The 14,077-nt window shown below is 41.4% G+C and overlaps 1 protein-coding gene across 1 annotated transcript in view; it reads left to right on the top strand.

Annotated features, from left to right (window-relative positions):
- Positions 1-14,077, top strand: part of ADGRV1 (adhesion G protein-coupled receptor V1) — a 1,128,533-nt gene that overhangs the window by 181,809 nt on the left and 932,647 nt on the right. Inside the window, exons 19-22 of the mRNA XM_029573357.1 lie at positions 1,479-1,696; positions 2,654-3,397; positions 4,697-5,070; positions 10,540-10,716. Of these exons, the coding sequence (XP_029429217.1) occupies positions 1,479-1,696; positions 2,654-3,397; positions 4,697-5,070; positions 10,540-10,716 (1,513 nt within the window). The remainder of the gene's footprint in view (positions 1-1,478; positions 1,697-2,653; positions 3,398-4,696; positions 5,071-10,539; positions 10,717-14,077) is intronic.

The raw sequence follows: 14,077 nt of genomic DNA, 5'->3' as shown, positions 1-14,077 counted from the left end.
ACCACCACCGTACTTCCAAGGTCAACACAGCACTTCTTCTGTTACTCCTGGCACACAGGTAAAGCATTAACCATTTGAAGCACGCAGACTACAGAAGCCCCCGCATTTCAAACAGCTGATGTTTGAACCACATGCTGCAGGAGCTGCTGAAGAGGCACCACGCTGACCTTGGCAGTAGGGATGGTGTTCACTTAATTGAAGGCACTGGGTAGGAAGAGGGTTTTCAGGCTGGGTGGACTGCAGCTGGATTGGAGGGCTAAACTCAGGACAGTTTGCGGACATTTCAGCCCTCCTTCTGGCTTCCGGACATCTCCTGAAATATTCATACTGTCTGGAGAAAATTCAGACAGTTGGCAACCTTATCTTTGCTGAGGAATGGACAGTGTTAGGTTTGCAACACAGATAGCATTTTGAATTTTGGCAAAAAAGCTCCATTTTTGTCTCATCTGACCACAAAACCTTATTCCACATGTTAGCTGGGTTACTCTGATGCTTTCTGATAAACTCCAGCCATGTTTTGATTTAGGTTTTCTTCAGTAGTGGCTTCTTTCTAGTCACCCTCCCATGCAGGCCAGTTATATGCAGAGCTCTTGATATGGCTGACTGGTGCACCTCCACTCCAGCCTCAGTCACTGAACTCTGTAGCTCCTTCAAAGTGACCATTGGCCTCTCTGTGACTTCTCTCACCGGCCTCCTTCTTGCCCTGATTCTGAGTTTTGAGGGACTGCCTTGTCTAGGCAGTGTTGGGTGGTATGATGCAGCTTCCATTTCCTTACAATTGATCCAACAGTGCTCAATGAGATATCCAAGCACTTGGATATTATTTTGTCGCCTTTTCCTATCTTGTGCACGTCTATAAATTTATCTTTAATTTCTTTAGAATGCTCTTTGGCCTTCATTTTCACAGCTTTCCTTCAGATTTACAGTCTGAATAATGGTACTGAAATTAGTGGGTCTTTTATTCAGAAAAACTGACTTTTTTTTAATGATTCACAGACTGAGGCTAATTGTAAGCCACTTGTTAGGGCAAATTCTTTCATCTGTGTAAACTTGGAGCTTCCACAGCACAGGCGCTGAATACTTATGCAAGCAGCATTTTTCAGTTTTTAATTTTATTTTGCAAGAAAAGCAGAGAAATAGTGAATTGTGACTTTGAAATTTACTTTGCAAGCATACTGGTCTGCAATCAACATACTGTCTGCAGCAATCTGTGTAAGTGTCATTTGTAATCCACACAAATCTGCTGACTTTATAGGGGTAGAATACTTTTGCAAGCCACTGTATGTATGAATTTGCTGGTGTATAATTTGGTGCCATCAATAGGCAATCCTTAGTACAAGTTTCAGTACCCACGTGAGAGGGTGTGTACAAAGCCTTTGAGCACATGGTTTCTAGTAGAAGAAATCTGGATGATTTTTTGGTCATTCTTGCTGATTTAGTTTTAATAGGTAGCTCACTCTGTCTGATTCAATAAACAGGGTCGTGAGGCACCGAGGGAACTTTGGCAATGTTTCTGTAGCCTGGAGACTGTTCGAGAATGATTCTGCCTTGAGATCTGGGCAGGAGTTCTATGAAACATCTGGGATGCTGTGGTTCATGGATGGTGAAGCATTCAAACCAATAACTCTCCTTGCCCTTCCTGATAAAATTCCTGAGTTCAATGAATTATATACCTTAAAACTGGTGAACATTTCAGGTACAGTTTTTTTCTTATTTTAAATATTATTTAAAATCTCCTTTCCTCTTATTTGAGAAATCTAAACATTTGTTGCTAAAGCACTCGTTTGGTACTGCTGGTTATATTTTTTAATTGCCTGTTATTGAATTTTTGGCGTAAAGAAACATGTATTGAGATTCAATAAATTGTAATTTGAGTAAATTTTATTATATTTTTCATTTTCATGTGATATAGGACCCTTGGGGTTTTAGCTCATGTTAGATAATAGGAGAATTATTTCTTGCTTTTATGTGGGATGATTATGCCTTTTGACTAATGGTAGCATATTGCTCTAGTTTCTAAATACAGAAAAATGTAATATTTTGAAAATTATGAAAATAACAGTGCAAAGGCAATTTTCAAAAGCTTTTTACCGATGTAAAGGGCTGTCTGAAAATTGCTCGCCATGGATGCGGGCAAAACTAATTGCTGGGATCAACAATGTGAATGCTTTTACCTGTGGAAAAAGCAGGTGGACTCAGGCAGGGTTAGGTCAGGGGAGGCAACAACGTGAATCATTGTTGCATTTTCAAAACTAATTTGCATTTGTATTTCAGGGAAAAAACATCTGCTTTAAAAGGAGGTGCAAATCTCTGCATGTATTTTTCCCCTGAACAATTGTCAAAGAGAAAGTACACACGTACATTCCCCTTGAGAACTGGTGCAAAGTCTGCTGGCGAAAGTACCTGCAGTCTTTGCAACAGAACTCATAGTTTTGAAAATTGCTCCTTAAATCAAAATTTCATAGTGGAAACATCTAGCGATTATATGAATCTGTTTTACACAAAGTTTAATTTCTCTTCGCAGCTGAACAAATCTAAGCCAAGACAAAATGTTCAAGTTCCATTTTGTTTCCTTGAATCCATGCAGCTGCACTTTGCACACTGATCTTTGAGAGCCATTAAACTTGTTTTTTTAATAATCGTCATCATATAGGTGGGTACCCTGGCCCTGGTGGTCAGTTAGCTGAAACCATGCTAAATGTAACAGTGATGATTCCCTTCAATGATGACCCGTTTGGAGTGTTTGTCGTAAGCCCTGAAAGCCAAGACAGGGAAATAGCAGAAGATACGCTTTCTCGAGACGACTTGTCGTATATTACCAGCTTTTCAATTTGGAGACAACAGGGAACCTTTGGAGAAGTTCGGGTAGGCTGGGAACTCTTGTCCAGTCCATTGAAAGATGGCTTTCCTCCAGTGTTTGATTTTTTACTGCTTGCATCGTTCCCTCGCTCCGTTCAGTCAAGTCCTCACCTGCGGCGCCATCACAGTGGAACGGACGCTTTGTACTTTAATGGAGCAGAGGATGCATTTGGAATAGTGCGACCTGAATTCTACTACGGTATGAATAACTCACTCAGAAACTTTACATTTTCAGCGTGGGTGATGCCTGATGACAACACTGATGGGTTCATAATAGCAAAAGGCAATGATAATGGAACCCTGTATTATGGTGTGAAAATCCAAACTAATGACTCCTATGTTGCACTGTTGCTTTATTACATCACTCTTGCATCCAATGTGACACATGTTGCTAAGACAGTGGTTTTAAAGTACCTGGAAGCAAAAGAATGGCTTCATTTTCTGATTACTTTGGATGATGGCATAATTGAATTTTATTTTAATGGAAATCTTGTTCCTGGTGGAATGAAGAACCTAAAAGGCGAAGCTATTGCTGATGGTAAGCTATTATTATATATAACAAATTTTACAATTATAGTTTTCTATAAATCCAAAGTCTAGAGCAATATCCAAGTTTTAACTGAGTCTTACAGTACAGTTGCTGCCTCATGTTCAGTCAAGTTTAATAATTTGGGGGTAGATCTTCAGAAATATTCGTCTAAGTAAATTAGCCAGCTAAGACTTAGCCAACTAATTCACTTAGAATATTCAGCAGCATGGCCATGCTGCTGAATATTCCTGAATAAGTCACTAGATAGCTGGATAAGTCTTATATGTCTAACTTTAGAGCTGCTATTGAGCAGGTCTGGCTTATCCGGTTAACTTAAATGGATAAGTTTGAATATCGCTACTTATCCAGCTAAGGGCCTGATTTTCTTAGCTATATTCACTTAGACACAGAATGGGAGAAAAGCCTTAGGGGCAGATTTTAAAAGGGACGTGTGTAACCCTTTTAAAAGCCTCCAAAGGTAAGGGGGGGTTTAGGTAGGGCTGGGGGGCGGGGAAGGGAGGGGAAGGTGGGGGTGGCAGAAGGAAAGTTCCCTTCGAGGCCGCTGCAATTTCGGAGCGGCCTCGGAGGGTACGGAGGAAGGCTGCTCGGCGCGCGCAAGTTGCACAATTGTGCACCCCCTTGCACGCGCCGATCCTGGATTTTATAACATGCGCGTGGCTGCGCGTGCATGTTATAAAATCAGGCATAGATCTGTGTGCACTGGGTTGCGCACACAAATCTACGCCCGCGGTAGTTTTTAAAATCTGGCCCTTAGTGATCAGGTCCTAAGTTAGCCAGATAAGTAGCTCCTCCCCAGAACACCCATATCCCATCCACCACTTATCCGGCTAACTACTTAGCTGGATAGTTATCTGGGTATGTGGCAGCCATGGAATGGGACTGGATATCCAGCTAAGTAGTACTGCATATCAGCCTCTTAAGTTTTAAATTACATGGTAAGCAACTGAAACATTTTATTCTGTCTAGAGAAAGATGTAAACTTATTTATAAATTTCTTTGAAAAAGGACTGCGCTAACTTGATTATGTTGGAAGTAAACTGGATTTCATATTTCTCATTGTCTTCTCTTTTGACTCAAACTCTTGTATATCCTGTTATGACTACAGGAAATGTGGGGGTGTTCATGAATGAACTGTGAAGAAGTATGACTAAGATAACCCTCTGAATATTGCTTTTCGATTAGGTTGATAAATATACAATTATATTGTTTTTTTAAAGTAAGCTATCTTATGTTTACTTTGATATCAGTCGGTAGTACATAAATATATTTATTTTTGCTTAATTTCAGGTCCTGGAACATTGCGAGTTGGTGCAGGGGTGAATAATGGTAGCAGATATACAGGATTAATGCAGGATGTGAGGCTTTATGAGCGCAAATTAAGTCAAGCGGAGATCAATGAGCTTCATAACACTCCAGCGAAGGCCGACTTATATCCAGTCTCTGGGTATCTGGAGTACAGGCAAGGAGAAAGCAATAAATCATTCATTGTTTCTGCAAAAGATGATGATGATGAAGAGGGAGAGGAACTGTTTGTGTTGAAACTAGTGTCCGTGTGTGGTGGAGCCCGACTTGCAAAAGAAAACATTACAGCAACATTAAGGATACAAAAAAGTGACAATGCTAATGGGCTATTTCGTTTCACAGGACCCTGTATTCCTGAGGTGAGATGTTGAGCAATTGCAGCGTAATTTTATGTGGTGAGCAAGAAAACACATCTGATGTTTTCACTGGGATGAAGCATTTAAGATTTGTATTGCCTAATCATATAAACCACCTCATCTCTTGGTTTACAGTGTCCTTGACAGTTTATTTTAGAGCTTATTTGCAGATTAATCAGCAACAATAACTGTGAAATCATTTTTATTAGAATGTTCATTCCAAAATCAAAATGGGCTACTTCCCAATGCGTGTTATATGCGTTATTTATACAGTAAAACCCTTTTGATCATAGTACAGAGAATGCACCTTTATGAGTACATTTTTCAAAGGATTCATTGAGATCTAGATGCATAATAAGAACATAAGAAGTTGCCATACTGGGTCAGACCAAGAGTCCATCAAGCCCAGCATCCTGTTTCCAACAGTGGCCAATCCAGGCTACAAGTACCTGTCAAGTTCCCAAACATTAAGTAGATCCCATGCTCCTAATGCCAGTAATAGCAGTGGCTATTTCCTAAGTCAACTTGATTTTTAGCAGTTTATGGACTTCACTTCCAGGAATTTATCCAAACCTTTTTTAAACCCAGCTACACTAACTGCACTAATCACATCCTCTAACAACAAATTCCAAAGTGTTGAGTGAAAAAGAATTTTCTCAGATTTGTTTTAAATGAGCTAATTTTTAACTTCATGGAATGCCCCTTAGGCTTTCTATTGTCCGAAAGAGTAAATAACCGATTCACATTTACCCTTCTTGACCACTCATGATTTTATAGACCTCTATCATTTCCCTCCTCAGCCATAACTTCTCCAAGCTGAACAGTTCTAACCTCTTTAGCCTTTCCTCATAGGGGTGTAGTTTCATCTTCTTTACCATTTTGGTTGCCCTTCTCTGTATTTTCTCTAGTGCAACCATATCTTTATTGAGATGTGGTGACCAGAACTGCAAAAAGTACTCAAAGTGTCATTTCACCATGGAGCGATACAGAGGGATTATGAAATCCACCATTTTATTTTCATTCCCTTCCTAATAATTCCTATCATTCTGTTTGCTTTTTTTGACTGCCATAGCACACTGAGCCGAGAATTTCATTTTATAATCTACTATGACGCCTAGATCTTTTTCTTGGGTAGTAGCTCCTAATATGGACCTTAACATCGTGTAACTACTGCATGGGTTATTTTTCCCTATATGCATCACCTTGCACTTGTCCACATTAAATTTCATTTGCCATTTGGATGCCAAATCTTCCAGTCTCTCAAGGTCCTCCTGCAATTTATCGCAATCAGCTTGTGATCTAAATAATTTTGTATCTTCTGCAAATTTGATTACACCACTCGTCATATTCCTTTCCAGATCATTTATAAATATATTGAAAAGCACTAGTCCAAGTACAGATCCCTGAGGCACTCTACTATTTACCCTTTTCCACTGAGAATATTGTCATTTAATCCTACTGTCTGTTTCCTATTTTTTATCCAGTTTATAATCCATGAAAGGACATCAGCTCCTTTCCCATGACTTTTTAGTTTTCTTAGAAGCCTCTGATGAGGGACATTGTCAAATGCCTTCTGAAAATCCAAATACAGTACATCTACATTATCTACATGTTTATTAACCCCGTCAAAAAAAATGAAGCAGATTTGTTAGGCAAGACTTCCTTTGGTTAAATCCATGCTGACTGTGTTCCATTAAACCAAGTCTTTCTATATGCTCTGTGATTTTGATCTTTGGAATAGTTTCCACTATTTTTCCTAGCACTGAAGTCAAGCTTACTGATCTATAGTTTCCTGGGTCACCCCTGGAGCCCTTTTTAATTATTGGGGTTACATTGGCCACTCTCAGGTACAATGGATGATTTAATGATAGGTTACAAATTTTAACTAATAGATCTGAAATTTCATTTTTTAGTTCCTTCAGAACTCTGGGTTGCATAGCATCCGATACAGGTGATTTGCTACTTCTTAGTTTGTCAATCTAGCCTGCTACATCTTCTAGCTTCATAGTGATTTGATTCAGTTCATCTAACTCATCGCCCTTGAAAACCATCTCTGGAACCGGTATCTCCCAACCATCCTCATTAGTAAACACAGGAACAAAGAATCAATTTAGTCTTTCTCCAGTGGCATTATCTTCCCTAAAAGTCCCTTTAGCCCTTTGGTCCATCTAATGATCCAACAGACTTCCTTACAAGTTTCCTGCTTCGGAGATATTTTTAAAAGTTTTTATTATGAATTTTTGCTTCTATGGCCAACTTCATTTTAAATTCTCTCTTAGCCTGTCTCATCAATGTTTTACACTTGATAATGCTTATTGGTTTTGCTATTTTCTTCAGATGGATCCTTCTTCCAATTTTTGAAGGATTTTTTTTTGGCTAAAATAGCCTCTTTCACCTCACCTTTTAACCATGACGGTAATCGTTTTGCCTTCCTTCCACCTTTTTTAATGTGTGGAATACTCCTGGTCTGCGCTTCTAAGATTGTATTTTTAAACAACGTCCATGCCTGTTGTACACTTTTAACCTTTGCAGCTGCACCATTCAGTTTTTTTTCTAATTATTTTCATCATTTTATCAGTTTCCCTTTTGAAAATTTAGTGTTAGACTTGTAAATTTACATATTGTCCCCCTTCCAGTCATTAGTTCAAATTTGATCATGTTATGATCATTATTACTAATCCTGCATTCCACTAATAATTAGATCTAAAATAGCACTCTCTCTCGTTGGTTCCTGAACCAGTTGCTCCATGAAGTAGTCGTTTATTCCATCCAGGAACTTTACATCTCTAGCATGTCCTGATGTTATGCTTAGCCAATCAATATTGGGGTAATTGAAATCTCCCATTATTACTGCACTGCCAAATTAGTTAGCGTCCCTTATTTCTCTTAGTATTTCTCTAGGCCAGATGGACGATACTATACTCCTATCACTATGGGGTAGATTTTCAAAGGGGTACGTGCGTACCCCCCAAAAACCTACCCCAAACCCCCCCCTGCGCACGTCGAGCCTATTTTGCATAGGCTCGGCGGCGCGCGCAAGCCCCGGGACGCGTGTAAGTCCCGGGCCTTGCATGGAGGGGCGTGTCGCGAGTGACACAGCATTTCGGGGGCGGGCCCGGGGGCGTGGCCGAGGCCTCCGGACCAGCCCCCGGGTCGGGTGATGGCACGCCAGCAACCCGCTGGCACGTGCAGATTTATGCCTGCTTTCCGCAGGCGTAAATCTGCCAACAAAGGTAGGGGGGGTTTAGATAGGGCCGGGGGGGGTGGGTTAGGTAGGGGAAGGGAGGGGAAGGTGAGGGAAGGCGGAAGGAAAGTTCCCTCCGAGGCTGCTCCGATTTTGGAGCGGCCTCGGAGGGAACAGGCAGCGCGCGCTGGGCTCGGCGCGCACAGGTTGCACAAATGTGCACCCCCTTGTGTGCGCCGACCCCGGATTTTATAAGATACGCGCCTTAACTAGAAAGCAGAAAGTACTGATTTCTGGAGTTCTGAAAGTTTTAAGTTTCAGGGTGTTTGAGAAATGTGGTTAAAATTGCCAATCACAAGCAGACTCTAGTACATCAGCCTTTGCCCATACTATGTCACAGGGGCTACCGGTGCCATTGGTCAGCTCCTGTCACATGGTAGGAGCACAAGATGGCGCCGATGGCCATGTGACAGGGGCTGACCAATGGCACCGGTAGCCCCTGTGACAAAGGCTATCGGCGCTATGATGAAACCAGCATCGAGGGTGTGAGAGTGCAGGGGATGGTTCCCGGACTCCCCGCTGGAACACCAGGGAGTTTTGGTAAGTCTTGGGGGGGTCAGGAGGGTGGGGGGGGTTGTAGTTAATTTTAATTTTAGCTGGGACACGAATAGAAATCGCCGTATTAACACATCGGGGCGCCATACGGCCGAATGCAACGTATCTGCTCCTCGACGAATCCGAATGCAAGGTATGGCGTCCCTCTGCACATCCCTAGCCTTAACAGGAAATGAAAGCAAATTTACAATTCAGTGTCGTTTTTCAGCTAGTTGAGTTGCAAAAATGTCAAAAGAATTTTTCAGCTTGAGGTTTTTAATGTTTTTGCCTATAGTTTCTCAAAAACCACAAAGGCCATTTTCCTGAAATGTGACACACTGTTAACTTTCAAGGGGAAATACCCCATCATTAAGATAAAATACATATATGTACTGTTAGACCTATAAGTTGACAGTGCTTCTGGATAACTATAATATATTCCGTTAAGCGGTGTATCATATGTACAGATGTGAAGAAACTTATTATTCCCTGGAATTCTTTTTTGTTTCCTTCTGAGAAATCTGAGGCAGAGTGTGATGTTGAAACCTTTTTGATAGTCCAAAAATAAAGGTTATTAATAAAAAGACTGTGAATAATCATTTCAATAGTGGATTGAATAAAGATGAAGAAAAACATTCAGTTTATGTACATAAAAAAAGAGCATCATATATATATATATATATATATATATATATATATATATTAGGGGTGTGAATCGTGTGATCGATCGTCTTAACGATCGATTTTGGCTGGGGGGGAGGGAAATCTGATCGTCGTGCTTTGTTTTTTTTAAAAATCGTTAAAAATCGTAAATCAGGGGAAGGCGGGAAAACCGGCACACCAAAAAAACCCTAAAACCCACCTCGAACCTTTAAAACAAATCCCCCACCCTCCCGAACCCCCCCCAAAATGTTTTAAATTACCTGGGGTCCAGTGGGGGGGTCCCGGCGCGATCTCCAGCTCTCTGGCCACGGCTGCGTTTAGAGAAATGGCGCCGGTGGCCCTTTGCCCTTATCATGTGACAGGGCAAAGGTAGCGCCGGCGCCATTTTGGTTCCTAGCTCCCGACGTCACGCGTGCAGGAGATCACTCCCGGACCCCCGCTGGACCCCCAGGGACTTTTGGCCAGCTTGGGGGGGGCCTCCTGACCCCCACAAGACTTGCCAAAAGTCCAGCGGGGGTCCGGGAGCGACCTCCTGCACGTGGGCCGTATTGCCAATCTTCAAACTGGCGCCGGCGCTACCTTTGCCCTCACTATGTCATACGGGCGACAGTCTGACGATAATTTTAATCGTTCAAAAACGATTCACATCCCTAATATATATATATATATATATATATATATATATATATATATATATATATGGATTACGGTATACAACCTACCAGGATGATATAATCGTCACTCCAAATATTCCCCACTCAAAAACTTGTCCAGGTTCTAGTTGAATACAAAATCATTGAACAAATCCATTTCTTATCTCTAAAAACTGCACAAAAGAATAGGCACATGAACTCCAGGGCCAGGGTCAATTTCAACAGCTAACCCTAGATGCAAAAAAATTAATCTTTTTGTAGTGAAATATGGAACTATTTTTCCTGAAAACTTGTGTGCTAGTACTTAGTACTAAAGTCCAAAATGTATCTTTCCTATTTTTAATACATTGTGGAAAACAGTTTTGCATTTGCTTTCAGGTTTCTGATGAAGGTACTACCATATCTTGTGTTGTGGAACGTACAAGAGGAGCCCTGGACTATGTATATGTGTTTTATGTGCTTTCTCAGATTGACTCTACCAGTATGAATTACTCCAGTGCCGATTTTGCTAATAGCAGTGGAGTTATCACATTCCTTCCATCTTCCAGATATGAGGTAATATCTCTCTCCTTATTTACATTTTTTGCTTGTTTCTTTGAAAGTCTCCATGAAAAAATGCCATGTAATAGAAATTTACAGTTAAACATCATGGGAGCACATTAGAATATAAGATTTGTAAAAATAGATCAGACCAAAGTTCCTTCTAGCAGAGTGTTAAACAGTGAGTGCTTGGAGTAAGAGTGTAAGACACAGGGCACATGTAGCATTTTCTGTCTAACCTTTCTAATTTTTAGTATTGCATTCAATATAGGGTGGCATCACTGACTGTTATGTTAAATAGCCCTTGTCTTGTGGGTTGCAAACTCAAGGGCTTATTTGCTAACTAACTCATGGTTTTAATATGAATTAGTGTCTCAAGATGAACATGGTATTTACAAAATGTCTTTAATTCTTTTGTATATAGCAGGTTGTGTGGTTACCATTAGAGATGTGCATTCATTTTTCACGAATTAGACAATTTCAACGAAATTGTCTAATTCGTCATAGTTTAGGGGGAACCGAAAAACGAATGGAATTTTTCTGAAATTTCGGAAAAATTTGTAATTTGTGTTAGTGCACGCTAATGGGAGTTGGTGCTCACTAACTTTAAAATGTTAGTGTGCGCTAACTATGGTTAGTGCATACTAACGGGAGTTAATGCGTGCTAACTCCCATTAGCGCTCACTAATACGAAAATCAAGGCCCACGAAAAAGAAAAAAAAGATCTCCAGGGAAAACCAAAATTTCCTGTGGGGGCCTGAAAACGAAGTCCAAACCGAAACAACTAAACAATGCACATATCTAGTTACCATGACCTCTAATGTTCATATATTACCACATGCCCTGGGCAAAGGAAAGCCTTACCTCTCCCAGTGTCATTATGTATATCGGCACCAGCTGCACATTTCTGATAAGGGGAAAGGGGAGGAACTGATAGGGCTTTTACCAGGTGTGTGTGTGTGTTGGGGAGGGGGGAGTCTTTTAACAAAAGTATAATAGGTCACAATAGGCCTTAAGGTCTTGAAAAACCAGATGCAGACCCATGCAGCCTCTCTCACCTGTAACTCTCTTAAAGACAATTCTAGGCTTCTGGCACCAATGAGCTTTTCACCCCCAAACCAGGCAAGAGTCTCCAGGCCCACCACCCTCTCAATACAACCCCTCCAGACTCAACTCACCCCAAAAGATTTTCTGCTTTTCACTGGCAGAAGAAAGCAGATTTCCCTTCTATTGGCTACGGCATTAAAATCAAAATGACACTGTTGACACTAACTGAAGGCCATAGCCTGGAGGCCCTTGTCTGGTTTGGAAAGGGGGTACAGGTCAGTGGGCCTGGAGGTCTGACATTGTCTTTGGAGGGGTGGGAGCCATATAGGTTAGTATTTGGGTTTTGTGGGGGAGTTTAACTATGCTCACTGTTCTTTTCACTTTGGTCCAGTTAACAAGGGGAAATGTGAGCTGTCAACCACAGCATCAGTAGCATAGCCCTGTATAGTTCCTGTTTCACCAGGGGTCACCTTCCCAGCCTTGGGGAGCATTGGGGTCTCTCTCCCGAGATGGGAGAAAAATCCTCTGGGGCGGTGAACTAGGGGCAGGATAACCTGCAAGGCCAGTACTGGACCAAGGACACTCCCAATAATTAAACTATTGTACACTCAAAAGTTGTGCTCCAACCAACAAATAGTTTATTGAATAATCTTCTGAATAAAACATTATAGCAATTAGCAGAAACAGTAACAGTTCAACAAAAAATATTAGTGTCTTTTCAACTCTTCTCTCCACTTAAGAAGGGAGCACAATATTTGTTCATAGTTCTTCTTTCCTCAATAATACTTTGGCTTCTCAAGCAGTGCTATGTGCTACTAGTGCTCTCTTTTCTTCATATCCTTAGGCCTAACCTGGCCCTCTCTTAATTTCCATTTGCAAGCTGAATATACACACAATGTCTGGGTCCTGATCAGCTCAAGGAAAATATCCCTCTGGATCTGCAGACAGGATCCTCCAAGCCTCATGGCAAGTTTCCTTTGGCACAGTTTGGCTTCCTGGTCCAGATAAGTTCCTGCCCTATATAAAGTACATTTTATTCTCTTTTGTCTCGCTTCACCAATACTCCTTGAATGTCTTTCCTTTTCTCCTTTGGGCTTCCTGACACTCTGAGAGAGAATCTCAGCCCACCTCCAGCTACTCCAGCACTTTAACCCTGGGAGAAGATCACAGTCACCTTCTTTGTCTGTCCTTTCACTCTGGAGCAGCTCTAGACCCAGGAAAGTCAGGGTTTTTATTCCTTCCCCTAGACTGAGCCCAATGGGGCTAAACCCCAACATCTGTCAAGAAGGGCAACCCACCGACCAAAAATTACCTGTACACACTGGAGCTTTTCAATCTATTCACAATGCAACCTTTTGCACTCTCCACTTTCTGTACACCTTTTACAGCCTTTGTAGAGTTTTCAGACTTCCCATTAAGGGGAAGATCTCCATTTTACATTACACCTCCTGTAAATATTAAATCCTAAATACTCTATGGCATAGGAGTGCCACCAGGGGCGGCTCAAGGCAACCTGCTGCCTGAGGCGAGGAATGAGATGGCACCTCCCCCACCCTGACACCCAAAAGGCTGACTCTTACATAAAGTCACATGGGGGGAAAAGGTAATGAAGTCAGATCGGGGGGGCAGGAAAGAAAGGCAAACACTCTCCTCCCTCAGATTGATATGGATTAGCGGTGGTGGGCACACTTCTCTCCCCCTGACCTCTGCACTCTCCCCTATTCCCGTCTGCCCACCACCACCTCAGCACTAGCCTTAGAAATATAGAAATACACATTCTCTAGATATAGAAACGCTGTGTCTCAGAATAAAGACATTTTTCATTTTCTATCAAATAATGTATCCCTGGATCACACATCATCAGCAGAATTGAGCCAAAAAATCTCCAACTCAAATTTCAAATTTGTATCTAAATAACCAAGCAGTAGAGCAATCCTTTGGCCTGCCATTAACAGGTATCTGGCAACCTGAATATAAGATATTACAAGCCCCCAAGGGCCCTATATGCAATAAAGAAAGCCTAGCCACCCAGCAAAACTATTTGTAAAATTGTTGATAACTTTGCATCAACAATTTTAGAAAATGGATACAAGATCTTACTCACTCAGATGATATTTAACTCCTCATAAATTACACAAAATATATCTATAGGTATCAGTTGGAGATGAATATAGAATAAAGAGACCATAAACATAAAGCCCTACGCATGCAGGGCCTATTTTATAAAGACCCGGTGACACGCATAAAGCCCTGGGATGTGTCTAAGTCCGAGGGCTTTACAAAAGGGGTGGGGCCAGAGGACTCCGGCACAGCAGCCATTTGCCGTTGT

This window comes from Rhinatrema bivittatum, chromosome 1, assembly GCF_901001135.1.
Source record: "Rhinatrema bivittatum chromosome 1, aRhiBiv1.1, whole genome shotgun sequence".
Classification (NCBI taxonomy): Eukaryota; Metazoa; Chordata; class Amphibia; order Gymnophiona; family Rhinatrematidae; genus Rhinatrema; species Rhinatrema bivittatum.
Note: the sequence above shows the minus strand (reverse complement) of the source record. Positions and strands in the feature narration are given on the sequence as shown.